At 43.9% G+C, this 18,598-nt stretch overlaps 1 protein-coding gene across 1 annotated transcript in view; it reads right to left on the reverse strand.

Moving 5' to 3' along the window:
* LOC126418899 (aminopeptidase N) overlaps positions 1–18,598 on the reverse strand; it is a 310,305-nt gene that overhangs the window by 122,627 nt on the left and 169,080 nt on the right. Inside the window, exon 6 of the mRNA XM_050085916.1 lies at positions 9,787–9,970. Within this exon, the coding sequence (XP_049941873.1) occupies positions 9,787–9,970 (184 nt within the window). The remainder of the gene's footprint in view (positions 1–9,786; positions 9,971–18,598) is intronic.

Raw genomic sequence — 18,598 nt, forward strand, 5'->3', positions numbered from 1 at the left:
TCAAGGCACAATTAGGTACAATAGCGTAGATGACAGCGCACGGGACTGCCAGCCTTTGGCTCGCGTTCGATCCTTGCTGCCATTGATTTTTCAGTTTTAGTATAGCTCTCTTGTTTGGTTTTAGGAAACCAAACGAAGAATATGTTTGGTGACATCATCTCTGGCGGGTCGCTTGAATTTGCGTGCACAACGGTCTGACTGCCTAACTTGAGTGCTAATTAACTCGGAAACGACGCAACGTACCGAATATTTTTACTTTCAGTTATTTCTCACCATAACCTACCCTGCAACACCCGTACAAGCTTTTCAGTCTGTTTCAGGCCAGCCTGTTATTAATGTTAACGATTTTTGCATAGCAATCATTATTTAAAAAGGGTTTGTTTGTTCCCTCTTGTTGCAAGTATGTCGCAGAGATCTGTAGAGCGCCGACGGCTGATCTTTCCAGGGTACGGGAATATCACGTCACCTGTTTCAGTACTCATCCAGTAGATCGCCGTCCACCGCGACATAAAGACTGAAGCTTTTTTACATCTCCTGCGACTGTTCTGATTATACGATGAAATGAATGAAAACATACGAATGATCGTATGTCGATGATGTAATCAGTTGTTATTCTGGGCACGATCACCTTCTTTGTTGTCATTGTGGGCACGGTCACCTTCTTTGTTGCTAGAGTATTGAAGCATTTTTTTAATACATTGCGTTGTGTTTTAATCTGTGGTGGCGATTAAACCTAGCTTATGTTGTTATGAAGCGGACAAATAAAATGGTTTTATATGTAGTTCCTGAAGTATATGGAAGAAGTTTATTTTTAAGTGTGTTTAGATGAAAGTTTAATTAATGGGTATGTACAGGGTTTAGAGGTATATTGTGACTGAGGACAGTGTACTGAACAACATTACATTAGTATTTACTTCATAAACATATTAATAACAGTAGCTATTAGGAGTAATGCCAACGGCCTTGCAGCAGTGGTAACACCGGTTCCCGCCACACCACCAAAATTAAGCGCTTTTGGGCTTGGCTAGCACTTGGATGCCTCACCGTCCGAATTTGCCGAGCGCTGTTGGCAAGCGGGGTGCACTCAGCCCTTGTGAGGCTGATTGAGGAGCTACTTGATTGAGAAGTAGCGGCTCTGGTCACGAAATCTGACAATGGCCGGCAGAGCGGTGTGCTGACCACGTGCCCCTCCATATCTGTATCCAGTGACGCCTATCGGCAGAGAATGACACGGCGGTCAGTCGGTACCGTTCGGTCTTGTGAGAGGTAGTATGTTTTTCGGTTGTTCAGTATGTCCAAGTACATATGACAGGAGCAAGCCATTAACGGTTTTTTTCCCCTGGGCAGCAAGTCGGGTGTTGAAGCGTGGACGCAAAACGGTTAGCCTATACTGACAGGCGTAATTCATTTAGTGTTGCAGTTACGATCGTGTAGGAAACATCAGAAAGTAGATTATGTGACTTGTTCGTGCGAAGACTCTTCCATGCAGAGGAAAAACGACCAACGCACTGAAGTGGGTACGTATTAAGGCACAGGTGAGCATAGTACCTTCAGTTGTACCTCTAACTCACTGTATACCGGAGAAAAACAAAATAACTGAATGGTGAACAGTACGAAAAATTAAGAAGTGATAGCCTTGGGTTTGGAATGGGTCGCCGAGATACATCTTCCACAACAGTATTTGAGGTTTTTTGATGACAGGGTCAACTATTAACCAAATGTGAATGAAAAATACTTCACTTCGATTAACAGACGGCAACCACAAAGTACAATGAGGTGGAAAATGTTTGATTCCATAGTTGACCGCTAACGCTAAAACCAGTGATTCACTGAATTTAGCTGTGCCAAGGAGACATAATACTGGAAGTTGTATGACGTCACAAACTTGAAGCCACCATCCGCCATGTCTTTTTCGCCCAACATTAGCGTCTGGTGGAAATACTTTGTTCAAAAATACTAGCTTTCGTCGTTTACGGGTGTACTAATCATTATGATCTTTGTCTAAAGTGTAAAGGAATCACGTTTAATTCGAGGGTAGATAGTCCAAATGATATTATCTTGTATATACATGAATTTTGGTTCTGCTGTTTACTTTACAGCAGCTTTTTATTTCTGTGATTTGACTTTAGATTTCCTGTCAACCCATCTCGAAAAGCTCTCTGGGCGAAAGAACGTAAGTTCCGACAGCCTGTATTAAGCAAAATGCTGGATTACGAAAGCAGCCTTTTCACACACATACTTCTCTTTTTGGTTGTTTGAAACGTCTAACAAAAAGAAAGTTACATTACCGAGGGGAAATGCGTGTTATTACTGGATCAAATATTCATTTAAGATCAGAGAAAATACGAAAATACAGTTCTGACGTTGTGTTATTCACAAACGCAGTCTAACATTTTTTACTTAAAACAACTGTTGCGTGCGCCCACGGAAATTAAGAACAAGAGGCAATCTTCAACAGTAGTCTGCTAACATTTTGGAGCACCTAACACGCTGGTGCCGCCTTCAGTGCAACGTGCAGCGTTAGTGTGCAGCGTAATCTCCTCTTATGAAACCTCTATGAACTGAGCGGCAGATTAAATATTATCATTGGCTATCTAACAAGTAAACAATGAAGAAAATCAACAACCGAGTTGCCAGCCTTTTGTGGACGAGCGGTTCTAGGTGCTTCAGTCCAGAAGTGTGCTGCTGCTACGGTCGCAGGTTCGAATCTTGCCTCGGGCAAGGATGTGTCTGATGTCCTTAGACTAGCTAGGTTTAAGTAGTTCTAAGTCTAGGGGACTGATGACCTCAGATGTTAAGTCCCATAGTGCTTAGAGCCATTAAAAAAACTACCGAGTTACGAAGACTTCTGATGGAGATAACAAGAAGCATTTTTCTTTTATCGCCCTGTTCTGCCTCAAAACAGACGAATCTACAAACCATTTCTGAATTACTGATATTCCATTCAAAAGGAATACACGATTAACAGTACACGATAAGCGTACAGTTGAAATACACTGGTGTGCAAAGCTTAGGGACGAAAGCAACTTTCCCATAATGTGTCACTGTTAAGTAACATAGCTCGATAAAACTTGCACCGTTCACAGAAAATACTGCTATATAGTACAGAACGTGACTGCAAGAAATGCGCAATGCGACCAACAGAAATGACACTTTTCTTCAAAGACAATAATTACACTAAGGGGGCCACGATTTTTGATGGTCCCCTGGACATTACAAAAGGCGGGACATGGTTTCATAATGGGGTGTGTGATCACAATACACGCAATGCATGCCGTGCAACATGCTGCCACGCTGGTCACAACGTTGGTATGGAGTTCTTGTGGTACGGTGTTCCATTTCTTGAGCAGTGTATATAACAACTGCTGGGTGCTCGTTGATGCTTAAGGCCACGCTGCAAAATGTCTTCCCAGTGCGTCCCACACGTGCCCATGGAGTTTAAGTCAGGGAAACGGGCAGACCCTTCATTCGCCGAGTATCCTCTCCTTCCATGAGCTCCTTCACCTGCTCTCTTCGATGCGTCGCGCTTTTCCATTCATAAAATTGAAGTTATGGCCGAATGCACCCCTCTAAAGACGTACATGGGGAAGTCGTACAGTGTCACAGAAATGTTGGCTCATGAGTGTACCGTGTTCAAAGATTCGGATCAGTACGCCCACGCATCACTGTGTGTCCCCACACCGTGAATCCTGGACCAACAAAACGATCGTGCTCTGCAATGTTCCTGGTGGCATTACGTGTTCCCGTCTCTCACTATACAAGCGTATCTCCAAATCACTACTCAGACTGAATTTTCTCTCATCCAAGAGGAGCACGTGACCTCACTCCTCGTTGGTTCAGTTTCTGCGTTCTTGGCAGCATAGTAAATGGTGCCACCAATGGACGGGTGTCAAGGGACTGGTCGTCGGGCATAGAGACAAGACCCAAGCAGTATCCGTGCCACTGTGAAGCGTCAAACTGCGTGCCTTGCAGTGCTGTTAAATGTGTTTGACACTGTACCTGCTCATACAATGTTGGCTTTCACGGCCGGTGTTGGCCTCAGTTGAAACTTCCGGGCTGAGAGAACGTGGTCGATGTATAAAATTTCCACCTAACGTTTCGTCTCCATCTGCGGGAGACAACGTCTGAGATCGTCCGGCTCCTGCCACTGAGGCTCCAGGTGCTCTTGCATTTATAGAGCGCATAGAGGGCACCACCATACGTCACGTGATGCCGACGGTGTGCCTATCTTTGGAATGCGTTATCATTCTCGATTAAGAGTAATCGATTGTCATTCTGCTGGCGCAACGTCGACATCCATATTTTGCCTAACTTTAAAACTTCATCTCTTCTATTAAAATTGCTATGGTGTTTGTGAATCTCTATCGCTCCTCTATACATGCGCGCATGATAATGGGATGTTCGTGCTAGAACGCTTGTCTCGTGGTTCCCATCGCGAAAAACATGCTCAGCTACGGCCCATTTTTTGATGTGTCCTAAGCGACAGTTTCTTTTATGTTCGGCTAAGCGGGTGTTTACACTTCTTTTCGTTGTTCCAGTATATACTTGTCCACAACTGCATGGAGTTTTCTATACCCCAGGTGTTGCTAGGGGGTGTCGGGCGTCTTTTGCAGTTCTTAAATATTCCTTAATCTTCTTGGTTGGTCTGAAGATTGTTTCGATCCCATGCTTGGCCAGAACTTTCCCGATACGGTCCGTGACTTTATTAATGAACGGTAGGAAAACTTTTCCAGTAGGTGACCGTTGTTGCTCTGGACGTCTGGCTTCTTTTCTTCTTTGATGGAGGGCTCGATCAATTTCCTTGCTGGTATATCCGTTTTTCATGAAGGCTGACCGTAAGTGATTTAGTTCATCTTGTAAGTAAGCCGGCTCGCAGATTTCGTTGGCTCTGTCCACCAAGGTTTTCATGACACCTCTTTTTTGCCTAGGATGATGGTTAGATTCCTTGTAGAGGTATCGATCCGTGTGAGTGTTCTTTCTATATACCTTGTGGCCGAGCGTCCCATCCACCTGTTTAATTACCGACACATCCAGGAAATTGGGTGGACCGTTGCTCTCTTATAAAAATGCGGGAGTACCGGGAGCCTCAGTGGCAGTAGCCGGACGACCTCAGAAGATGTCTCCCGCAGATGGAGACGAAACGTTAGGTGGAAATTTTATACATCGACCACGACCTCTCAGCCGGGAAGTTTCAACTGAAGACTGTACTTGCTGTTTGACGTGGGACCCTTCTTGCATGTTGTGCAATGTAGCGGTCATCTGCTGTTGTAGTTAACTGTAGTGGACCACCTCCTCTACTTCGGGCAGCAGTGCCTGTAGTTCGCAAAGCTACCTACGTGCGTAAAATAGTGCTGTGAACAATACCAAACTCCTGGGCTACACTCATCACCATAGTCCTTCTTTCAATTTCCTGAGCATTCTTCCCCATGTGAAGCCATCCGAAAGTTGTCTCCGAGCCATGTTGCAATGAAGATTGCCATCACAACGCACAGTAACTATTCGCTGATTGATACACATTGTCTTTTGCTATTTCTCGAGTTAAGGCATTAGCCCCGTTTAGCGCTATAGTCACGCTGATCTAAACGACATGTGATGTCCAGCTTTCAGTGCAATACTGGAGTTTTATATGTGTCACATTAATTTGTCTATCTGATTCTTAAGTTTTTCGGAGTAGTATGTGTTATCACTCGTAAAGTCACATTCGGCACGTGTATAATATTACAATATACGTACTGTTACGGCGTAAAGTCAAGCGCCTGCACGTCAGTCGGGAACGATAGAGAAGAAATGGCTATGAGAAGGCGTCAGCCAATCGCACGCTGACCGACCGCTCTTCAGTACGACAACGCGACAGCATCGGCCCCTATGTGAAGTGGACATGGGCGCCGTGACCGACTGGCGGCGCCCCTGTTCAATAGTAACTTCAAGACTTATCACTTCGCTTGTACACTCTATGTAGCACAGACTTGGAATTGTTTATACAGAAGAAGCTTTATTATTTTGTATGTCGCCCATTGCTTGTGACACATCAGTGCAACGATAAAAGTTAAGTATTGTAACTTTACATATTGTAATAAAACCCATTAATATGATTTGCTTGTCCGCAGCTCGTGGTCGTGCGGTAGCGTTCTCGGTTCCTGCGCCCGGGTTCCCAAGTTCGATTCCAGGCGGGGTCGGGTATTTTCTCTGCCTCGTGATGAGGGGGTGTTGTGTGATGTCCTTAGGTTAATTAGGTTTAAGTAGTTCTAAGTTCTAGGGGACTGATGACCATAGATGCTAAGTCCCATAGTGCTCAGAGCCATTTGAACCATTTTTTATGATTTGCTTGAATGTTTGTGTAGCGAACTGAGTACCCAAATTTCCTAGACACCACACATACCTTGTTGTTACGTCGCATATATGTGGCTGATGTACAGTGAGAAGCATATGCGAATTTCATGGGCAGAACGCACCAACTGCGCTCTTGCAGGTCACAACCTAACGCCTCGGCCGCCTCACATGCTGCTATACGGAAACGTCATTGCTTAGCAACCTTGTATAACGTGCCTTCCGCTGTTAATATTTTTAAAAACATAGAGAATTACATATATCGATATTTAAAAGACATCATTATCGGCGCCTGATGTATAGAAAAAGAAATCGATATATCAATACATGGACGGGAAAGATATTGACGTACCGACCCATAAAAATATAGGTTACACAATGTAAGCATTGTTTTTTTTTAACGCAACTGGTGCGCTAGTGCTTTACATCAGAAATCTTGTTATTCCATTGACGCCGCCACTTCCCAGTGCAGTCGGACTTCTTCTTTTGTGACACATATACTTGCTTCACACAGTCAGAGAGAAAGACTGGACGTGATGAAAGCTCAAAAAGTAGTACGACTCCTTCAAAAAGTGAAAGTAAAATTATGTTCTACTACAATTTCAAAAGGATAACATCAAGTATTTATCAAAAATTGTTAAATAAAATGTAATATAAAATAAAAACAACGACTCACGATATCGTCATTTCGATACCGATGTATCGCTATCTCGGCAAACAAACATACACGGTCCGAACAGGCCGTGAAGGTCCCATGGTACCGACCGACCGCCGACCGCCGTGTCATCCTCAGTCTCTAGGCGTCACCGTGTGGGTATACAGAGGGACATGTGGTCAGCACACCACTCTTCCGGTCGTTGTCAGTTTTTGTGACACGTGCCGCTACCTCTCAACTGCCTCTCAAGGGCTGGATGCACTCTAATTGCCAACAGCACTCGGCACACCCAGACGGTGACCCATCCAAGTGCTGGCCAAGCCCGACAGCACTTAACTTCGGTGATGTGATGGGAACCGGGGTTATCACTGTTGCAACGCCACTGGCTATCGATATATTGGAGGGAAAATGTCGCCATTGTGGCCCATTGATCATGACCGGGCCAAATATCTCACGAAATAAACGTCAAACGGAAAAATTACAAAGAACGAAACTCGTCTAGCTTGAAGATGGAAACCAGATGGCGCTGTGGTTGGCCCGCTAGATGGTATTGCAATAGGTCAAACAGATATCATATGCGTTTTTTTAAATAGGAACCCCCATTTTTTATTACATATTCGTGTAGTACGTAAAGAAATATGAATGTTTTAGTTGGACAACTTTTTCGCTTTGTGATAGATGGCGGTGTAATACTCACAAAAATATGGCTCCCCATTTTAGACGAACCGTTGGTAACAGGTAGGTTTTTTAAATTAAAATACAGAACGTAGGTACGTTTGAACATTTTATTTCGGTTGTTCCAATGTGATACATGTACTTTTGTGAACTTCTCATTTCTGAGAACACATGCTGTTACAGCATGATTACCTTTAAATACAAGATTAATGCAATAAATGCTGAAAATGATGTCCGTTAACCTCAGCGTATTTGGCAATACGTGTAACGACACTCCTCTCAACAGCGAGTAGTTCGCCTTCCGTAACGCTCGCACGTGCATTGACAACGCGCTGACGCATGTTGTCAGGAGTTGTCGGTGGATGACAATAGCAAATATCCTTCAACTTTCCCCACAGAAAGAAATCCGGGAACGTCAGATCCTGTGAACTTGCGGGCCATGGTATGGTGCTTCGACGACCAATCCACATGTCATGAAATATGCTATTCAATACCGCTTCAACCGTACGCGATCTATGTGCCGGACATCCATCGTGTTGGAAGTACGTCGCCATTCTGTCATGCAGTGAAACATCTTTAGTAACATCGGTAGAACATTACGTAGGAAATCAGCATACATTGCACCATTTAGATTGTCATCGATAAAATGGGGGCCAATTATCCTTTCTCCCATAATTCCGCACCATACATTAACCCGCCAAGGTCGCTGATGTTCCACTTGTCGCAGCCATCGTGGATTTTCCGTTGCCCAATAGTGCATATTATGTCGGTTTACGTTAGCGCTGTTGGTGAAAGACGCTTCGTCGCTAAATAGAACGCGTGCAAAAAATCTGTCATCGTCCCGTAATTTCTCTTGTGCCCAGTGGCAGAACTGTACACGACGTTCAAAGTCGTCGCCATGCAAATCCTGGTGCATAGAAATATGGTACGGGTGCAACCGATGTTGATGTAGGTAGCATTCTCAACACCGACGTTTTTGGGATTCCCGATTCTCGGGCAGTTTGTCCGCTACTGATGTGCGGATTAGCCGCAACAGCAGCTAAAACGCCTACTTGGGCATCATCATTTGTTGCAGGTCGTGGTTGACGTTTCACATGTGGCTGAACACTTACTGTTTCCTTAAATAACGTAACTATCCGGCGAACGGTCCGTACACTTGGATGATGTCGTCCAGGATACTGAGTAGCATACATAGCACACGGTCAAAAATGGCTCCGAGCACTATGGGACTTAACATCTATGGTCATCAGTCCCCTAGAACTTAGAACTATTTAAACCTAACTAACCTTAGGACAGCACACAACACCCAGCCATCACGAGGCAGAGAAAATCCCTGACCCCGCCGGGAATCGAACCCGGGAACCCTGGCGTGGGAAGCGAGAACGCTACCGCACGACCACGAGATGCGGGCAGCACACGCCCGTTGGGCATTTTGATCACAATAGCCATACATCAGCATGATATCGACTTTTTCCGCAAATGGTAAACGGTCCATTTTAACACGGGTAATGTATCACGAAGCAAATTCCGTCCGCACTGGCAGAATGTTACGTGATACCACGTACGTATACGTTTGTGACTATTACAGCGCCATCTATCACAAAGCGAAAAAGTGGTCCAACAAAAAAATTCATATTTCTTTACGTACTACACGAATATGTAATAAAAAATGGGGGTTCCTACTCAAAAAAACGCAGTTGATATCCGTTTGACCTATATGGCAGTGCCATCTAGCGGGCCAACCATAGCGCCATCTGGTTTCCCTCTTCAAGCTAGACGAGTTTTTTTGGAAAAATAAACAAAAAATGATTGATATGTCGATACATTGATATCTTATCAACAGGCCTATCTTCCACACGGTGTTGATGGTTAACCATCGAAACGCGTAGTGAATGAAATAAAACTTAGTGAGCGACGCAGAAATATGTAATTCTTTGATTATGGGTAACAGTAGCAGTCCTAGCAAAATGGTCAATAATGAATGTAACTGAAATTTGATAGTTATACAACATTTTTATATCGGTTTGACAACCTTATGTAATTTTGTGTCGAAATATTTAAATCACCGACAGTAGATACTGTTCCGAGTTCACTGTAAATGCAGAAACAATGAAGAGGGAGAGACTCACCGCGTCGACGCCCAGGTACTCGATGTAGCTGGCGAAGCCCTCGTTGAGCCAGAGGTCGGACCACCAGCTGGGCGTGACCAGGTTGCCGAACCACTGGTGCGCCAGCTCGTGCGCGACCACCGTGGCCACGCTCTGCTTGTTGCTGTTGGTCGACACGCCGGGCTCGTACAACATCGCCGTCTCCCTGCGCACACCAGCGTAAACACGTCAGCCGGCTATTTGCGTTGTCGCACACCGCGCGCAGGCCTGATGGAGTTCTGCGGCAGAAGGTACACAGAGGCCGCCGCGGCACGGGTATCGGAAAGCGCAGAGGACGTAAGGCACGACCTAGCGAGATGTTTTTCTCGCTGTCAAAGAGGAAAGGGTGGAGCTGCTCGAGTACTCAGCTCAGACAAGGAACAGGACACTAGGTATAGTCTTTGACAACTTGTTATTTTACAATCCGAGTTTGCAGCATCACAGATACAGCATACGTACCGCTTTCCTTACAGCTACACACACACACACACACACACACACACACTCACACACACACACACACACACACACACATACTCTCTGCTTCATTCGACTCTAATATGTACCGCACAATCCTGAACACAACTGGAATACCTTGTGCTGTTCGATTTATTAGGCTTACATTGTGAAGCCAATTAGATTATTTTCTCTTCTGAGGTTCACTGGATAAAAAGAGGGCACAAACCGTTGAATTCAGCATTTAGAGTTAAATGCGCTGGCTGCTTCCGTGATAATGATGTAACATTTCACATACAGGGCGAAGCAGCCACGACAGTCATCCCAGGCAGTAGTATAACCAGAAAGAATAAAAACATTTGAAGGTACAGTTTTTACTTAGTAATAGTGGAAAATGTTTGAGGACCCCGAATAGTAGGCTCATTTTTTTTACGCTTCCTGATTCCAAACAAACTACGGCTCCCCACAAAAGACTAGGTTTTGATATGCTTTTTACTGAGCACTACTTGATTCGCAGCGCCCAGGCAGTACGGAATGGGGTACTCTTCTGGCGCCTTGTGTTGGTAAAAATGGTAACTTGTAATGCAAGCGAAGGGGACAGAGTGTGATCAGATACCGACCAGTGGCAGCATGTTTCCTCACCGAAATTACTACCAAAGTTTAAAAAAATATATACAGTGAGGCAACGAATAATATTTTAATGGACATTGATTCGTGACGTTAAATGAACAGTTATAAAATATACAGGCTGTTGGGGGTATCAGTGCAGATATTTTTATTGCTGATAGAGGACAGTGCATTTACTTGATTTGAAGACTAATGATTATAGCTATTATGACTAGTATGTTTTTAGGTTAGTATCTCCAAGTACATGTGGCAACAGCAAGCCATTAATGCTTATTTTTCCTTAGGCAGTAGGTCAGGTGTTGAAGTGTGGACGCAAAACGGTTAGACTATAGTGACAGGCGTACTCCACATAGTGGTGCAACTAAAAGTGTGCATAAAACGTCAGACAGTAAACTGTGTGTCGTGTTTACAGGACGCAGAGAAAAAACAATCAACACACTGAAATGAGTAAGGATTTAGGCTACCAAAACTCTCAAATACCCGAATTATAAAACTTCATTTTATTTAAGCGGCAATACAGCTCACATATTATTCGACAACGACAAAACAGATTTATTAAGTAACACTAGTTTTTATTAAATCACCTGCAGTGACTGCAACAAACTGTATTGGTCAAACAAGCAGAGGTATTGCAACTAGGCTGATTGAACACAAACGCTGCTGGAGATTACATAAGTCAGACTCCACCTTTTCCGAACATGTGCAGTAGGAAGGACACAAAAAAAAAAAAAAATGGCTCTGAGCACTATGGGACTTAACTGCTGTGGTCATCCGTACCCTAGAACTTAGAACTACTTTAACCTAGCTAACCTAAGGACATCACACACATCCATGCCCGAGGCAGGATTCGAACCTGCGACAGCAGCGGTCGCGCGGTTCCGGACTGTAGCGCCTAGAACCGCTCGGCCACTCCGGCCGGTCAAGGAAGGACACAGATACCAGGTCCACACAGAAGTGCTTCATGTTATTATTGTTGTTGTCTTCAGTCCGAAGACTGCTTTGATGCAGCTCTCCATGCTACTCTGTCCAGTGCAAGCCTTTTCATTGACGAATAACTGCTGGAACCTACATTATTCTGAACTGCTTACTGTATTCATCTCCCTCTACGACTTTTACTCACCCTCGTCCCCCTCCCGCAGACACACACGCACTTCCGTCCAACATTAAATTCGTAACCCCTTCATGTCTCAGAATGTTTCCTATCAACTGATCCCTTCTTCTAGTCAGGTTGTGCCACCAATTTCTTTTCCTCCCAGTTCTATTCAGTACCTCCTTAGTAGTTACGTTTACGTGATATGCCCATTTAATATTCATCATTCTTCTGTAGCACCACATTCCAGAAGCTTCTATTCTCCTCTTGTCTAAACTGTTTATCGTTCATGTTTCACTTCCATACATCGCTACGGTCCTTACAAATACACACATCAAAAAATGTTTTGCATCACCCCTGTTACCAGAACTCCTGAAGATAGACTTTGGCTGTGGGTATTATATCACAGACACAGTTCCTTTGACTGTTCAGAGATGTTACTAAACCCGCTCAAACATGTAAAACAACCATGCATGAGCAGCCCCTATTAGACGGAGGGGGTCCGACAGCCGATCAGTTCCAATCATTCCACCAGGAAGGAGGTACACGGCTCGTGTACATGGGTAGATGGTCAATGCCGCCGTTCGATCGCGTGCGCTTTGTTATTTTGTGCCAGGAAGGACTCTCAACGAGGGAAGTGGCTGGCTCTGAGCACTATGGGACTCAACTGCTGAGGTCATTAGTCCCCTAGAACTTAGAACTAGTTAAACCTAATTAACCTAAGGACATCACAAACATCCATGCCCGAGGCAGGATTCGAACCTGCGACCGTAGCGGTCTTGCGGTTCCAGACTGCAGCGCCTTTAACCGCACGGCCACTTCGGCCGGCCGAGGGAAGTGTCCAGGCGCCTAGGAGTGAACCAAAGCGATGTTGTTCGGACATGGAGAAGATACAGAGAGACAGGAATTGTCGATGACATGCCTCGCTCAGGCCACCCAAGGGCTACTACTGCAGTGGATGACCGCTAACTACGGATTGTGGCTCGGAGGAACCCTGACAGCAACGCCACCATGTTGAATAATGCTTTTCGTGCAGCCACAGGAGGTAGTGTTACTGCTCAAACTGTGCGTAATAGGCTGTATGAAGCGCAACTTTTCTCCCGACATCCATGGCGAGGTCCATCTTTGCAACCATGACACCAAGCAGCGCAGTACAGATGGGCTCAAGAACATGCCGAATGGACCGCTCAGGATTGGCGTCACTTTCTCTTCACCGATGAGTGTCGAGTATGCCTTCAACCAGACAATAGCCGGAGACGTGTTCGAGGCAACCCTGTCAGGCTGGACGTCTTAGGCACACTGTCCAGCGACTGCAGCAAGTTAGATGTTCCCTTCCGTTTTGGGGTGACATTATGTGGGGCCGACATACGCCACTGGTGGTCGGGGTTTATGGAAGGCGCCGTAACGGCTGTAGGCATTCGTCTTCATGGACGACAATTCGCGCCACCATCGTGCACATGACATCATGTGAATGACTTCCTTCAGGATAACGACATCACTCGACTAGAGTGGCCAGCATATTCTCCAGACCTGAACCCTATCGAATATGCCTGGGATAGATCGAAAAGTGCTGTTTACCGACGATGTGACCCAGAAACCACTCTGAGGGGTCTGCGCCAAATCGCTGTTGAGGAGTGGGAGTATCTGGCCGAACAGTGCCTTGATGAAATTGTGGATAGTATGCCACGACGAATACAGGCATGCATCAGTGCAAGACGATTGCTGCTGGGTGTTAGAGGTACCGGTGTGTATAGCAGTTTGGACCACCACCTCTGAAGGTCTCGCTGTATGGTGGTACAACATGCATTGTGTGGTTTTCATGAGCAATAAAAAGGCGGAAATGACGTTTATGTTGATCTCTATTAAAATTTTCTGTACAGGTTCCGGAACTCTCGGAACCGAGGTGATGTAAAACTTTTTTTATGTGTGTACTTTTGAGAAGACTTCCTAATACTTGAATCTATATTCGGCGTTAAGAAAAATTCTCTTCTTCGCAAACTATTTTCTTGCCATTGCCAGTCTACTTTTCATATCCTCTCTATTTCACTCCTAAAATAATAAAACCCATTTACTATTTCAAGCCTGTCGTTTCCTACTCTAATTACCTCAGGATCATCTGATTTAATTCGACTGTATTTCATTATCTTTGTTTTTCTTCTATAGATGTTAATCTACTGTACTTCTTTCAAGATACTGTCCATTCCATTCAACTGCTCCTTCAAGTCCTTTGCTGTCTCTGACAGAATTACAATGTCATCGGCGAACCTCGAAGAATTTATTGGTTCTCCCTGAACTTCAATTCCTTCTCAAAATTTTTCCTTGATATCCTTTACTACTTGCTCATTGTAGAGATTGAACGATATCGGGAATAAGCTACAACCCTGTCTCACTCCCTTCTCAACCACTGCTTCCCTTTCAGTCCCCTCGACCCTTATAATTTCTGTCTGGTTGCTGTACAACTTATAAATAGCCTTTCGCTCCTTGTATTTTACCCTGGTACCTTTAGGATTTCTAAGAGAGTGTTCCAGTCAACATTGTCGAAAGCTTCTTCTATGTCTTCAAATGCTATAAACATAGGTTTGCCTTGTTTAACCTATCTTCTAAGACTGAGAAACGGTAGCGTCAGTACTGCCTCACGTGTTCCTACATTTCTCCGGAATCCAAACTGATCTTCCCTGATGTTGTCTTCTAGCAAATTTTTCCATTCTTCTGTAAATAATTTGTAAAGTGTTTAGTAACCATGTCTTAGTAAACTGATATTTTTGTAACATTCATTCCTGTCAGCATATGCTTTCTTTGGAATTGAATTTATTATAATCTTCTAGAAGTCTGAGGGTATTTCGTCTTTGTAATACATCTTGCACAGTAAATGGAAGAGTCATGTCTGGCTCTCCGAAGGATATCAATAGTTCTGACAGAGTGTCGTATACTCCAGGGGCCTTGTTTCGGCTTAAGTCTTTCAGTGTCCTGTCAAATTCTTCTTGCAATATCATATCTCCCACCCCATCTTCATCTGCGTCCTCTTCAAGTTCATCTCTCCAGTATAGACCCTCTACCGTACTCCTGTCAGCTTTTAACTTTCCCTTTTTGCTTGGTAATGGTTTCCCATCTGAGCTCTTGATATTCATGCAGCTGTTTTTTTTCTCCGAAGACCTCCTTAATTTTCCTGTAGGCATTCTGCACTTCCTGTCATTTTTAGACGTTGTATTCCCTTTCACCTGCTTCATTTGCTGAATGTTTATGTTTCCTCCTTCCATCAGTTAAATTTACTCTCACCCGCGCTATACAAGGATTTCCACAAGGCTTTGTGTTTTTACCTTCTTCATCGTCTGCTGGCTTCGCTATTTCATCTCTCAAAGCTACCCATTCGTCTTGTACTGTATTCCTTTCCCCTGTTCTAGTCAACCTGTGCCCAATGTTTCCTCTGAAACCCTCCTTCATTTACTACCATTTTGATCTACATTTCAGAACCAATAAATTGTGGTCAGAGTCCACAGCTGCCCCTGGAAATGTCTTGCAGTTTAAAGTCAGGTTTCGAAATCTCCGTCTTACTAATATATAATCCATCTGAAACCTTCCGGTGTTACCAAGTCTCTTCCACGTATGCAATCTTTTTTCATGATTCTTGTTAGCGATGTTTAAATTATGCTCTGTGCAAAATTCTACCAGGAGGTATATCTTTCATTCCATTCTCCCAGTCCATATTCACCTACTACTTTTCCTTCTCTTCCTTTTTCTGCTATAGGATCCGAATACCCAATCAGAATTAAATTTTCACCTTTCTGACTACCTGAATAATTTGTTTTACCTCCTCACACAGTTTTTGAATCTCTTCACCACCTACGGAGCTAGTTGAGATATAAACTTGTACTACTATGGTGGGAGTTGATTTTGTGTCTATCTTGGGTATGATAATCCGTTCTGTATTCTGTTCATAGTAGCTAACCCGCAGTCCTACTTCTTATTCATTATTGTCCGCAGCTTGTGGTCCAGTGGCTAGCGCTGCTGCCTCGGGATCATGGGTTCGATTCCCAGTAGGGTTGGGGATTTTCTCTTCCTGGCGACTGGGGGCTTGTGTTGTCTTCATCATTTCATCATCGTCGTTCGTAACAGTGGCTAGATTGGACTGTGAAAAATTTGTGACATTGTACGGGCGCTGATGACCACGCAGTTGAGCGCCCCACAAAACAAACAGCATCATCATCTTATTCATTATTAAACTTACTCCTACACTTTCCCTATTTTATTTTCTATTTAAATCCATGTATTCACCTGACCAGAAGTCCTGTTCCTCCTGTCACCGAACTTCGCTAACTCTCTCTACATCTAACTTCAGCCTACCCATTTCTGTTTTTAAATTAACTAACTTACATGCACAATTAACGAATCTAAGATTTTGTTTCTCCTGTGCTAGCCTAAAATAGAAGAAAAAAGTACCTGTTAGAAGCTCTTGAGCTAAGTAAGCATTTAGCTCAAAATCCATAACTGAGTCTACATTACCAATTACAACTGAGCACATCCCCACTTTTAAGCTTCACATAATGCACTCAACAGCCACATACCCACAGACCGCCGTAATGGTACACACTGCTGCACAAAATCAAATCACAATTGAATTCGATATTCCTTGCCTTGCTTACCTTACAAACCTTCAACATTATCACACTATAACTTGTAATACTGTAATCTTGTGTTTTTTAAAAATTTACTGTTTTTAATATTGCCTATTGCATAATCTGTAATTTACAATTCAAAACACGTTTGTTCCACAACGTAAGTGAATGATACTCAGACACTTCCCACGTAATGTCACGACCTCAAAAATTATAACGTCATAACCATATAACCTGTGATACTGCGCCGGCCAGTGTGGCCGAGCGGTTCTAGGCGCTACAGTCTGGAACCACACGACCGCTACGGTCGCAGGTTCGAATCCAGCCTCGGGCATGGATGTGTGTGATGTCCTTAGGTTAGTTAGGTTTAAGTAGTTCTAAGTTCTAGGGGACTGATGACCTCAGATGTTAAGTCCCATAGTGCTCTGAGCCATTTGAAACATTTTGTAATATTGCAATAATGTGTATTTTAATTATTTATTGCGTTTACCGAGCGAGGTTGCGCAGTGGTTAGCACAATGGACTCACATTCGAAAGGTTCAAACCCACGTCCGGCCATCCTGATTTAAGTTTTCCGTGGTTTCCATAAATCGCTCCTGGCAAATTCCGGGATGGTTCTTTTGAAAGGGCACGGCCGACTTCCTTCCACATCCTTCGCTCCGATGACCTCACTGTTTGGTCCCCACCTTAAACCAACCAATCAATCAGCCAACTATATGGTGTGTTTAATATTGCCTTTTGCGTAAAGTATAATTTACAATGTTATATAACTTGTAAGATGCACAACATAAATAACGAGAGCCCAGTTTCACAGTTTGTCAAGCAGTTCTCGACCTCAGCAACTTTAGCGTTACAGCTGTAATGTAGTAATATTGTGCAGTTTAATTACTTATTGCATTTAGTAGTGTCCTTCGCGGTAGTTTAATTTACAACGTTATCAAACAAGTTTGGTGTTCAATATTCGGTTCAAGTCGATTGTATCTTTGTTATAATGTTACCCAGTAACTAATGTTCCTTGTGTAAGTTAGTCATTTGTATCCTGAAGATGTTCCAATAAGTGAAAACTGGTTAGAAATAAACAAAAACCAGTAGAGCAAAAACAGTTTACTTGTTATTCAATCTGCAAACGTTCTGTTAAGGGGCTTTTCACTTAAATTATGAGCTTACACGTATGTGAATGGTTCTTCCACTTGTGGTGCTGGGATCCGCGAAGGCCCATGCATGATTAATGAAAAAAAAATGGCTCTGAGCACTATGGGAGTCAACTTCTGAGGTCATCAATCCTCTAGAACTTAGAACTACTTAAACATCACACACATCCATGCCCGAGGCAGGATTCGAACCTGCGACCGTAGCGGTCTCGCGGCTCCAGACAGTAGTGCGTAGAATCGCTTGGCCACTCCGGCCGGCCATGATTAATGCAGTTTTCGAGCATTTATTCATCTGGTGAACCAGGCTGCAGCTGGGAAAATTACACACACGGGAAAGTGCATTCGACCTAACAGCACCGCAGTAGTTGTTGGTACAACACTACGCCGGGTACAAAATTAGAAGCTTAAGCTTGCACTGTCTGTGAATAACAGTGCAGCGGTGTAGGCGCTGTTTTCACATAACTTCATCATCACGTAAGCAATCACTCACTGCTTCTTCCGGGTACGGATCCTGTGCACTTCGTTGTCCATTTCGGAGGTTAAATTAGGTTATCATTTACCTAATATTTATTAACAATTGGAGCAGTCTTGGAGACATGATATGGACTCGATGCCCCCTTTGTGAATACTTGGATCTGTACCATCGATCAGTATCCGAATAGTTTCCATTTGCTTATCATGCCATTTGGGGCCATTTCATCGGGGAACAGTACAACGCCACCTCTCGGGAACTGAAGTATCTTTCGAGAAGAAGCCAAAACTCTTGCGTAATTGGCGAGCTGCCTCAGTCTTCAGTATATAGATGATAATACTCAAAATACAATTACCAGCTTAAACAGGAATCAGCAGTGCAATTT

This window comes from Schistocerca serialis, chromosome 9, assembly GCF_023864345.2.
Source record: "Schistocerca serialis cubense isolate TAMUIC-IGC-003099 chromosome 9, iqSchSeri2.2, whole genome shotgun sequence".
In the NCBI taxonomy this organism is placed as follows: Eukaryota; Metazoa; Arthropoda; class Insecta; order Orthoptera; family Acrididae; genus Schistocerca; species Schistocerca serialis.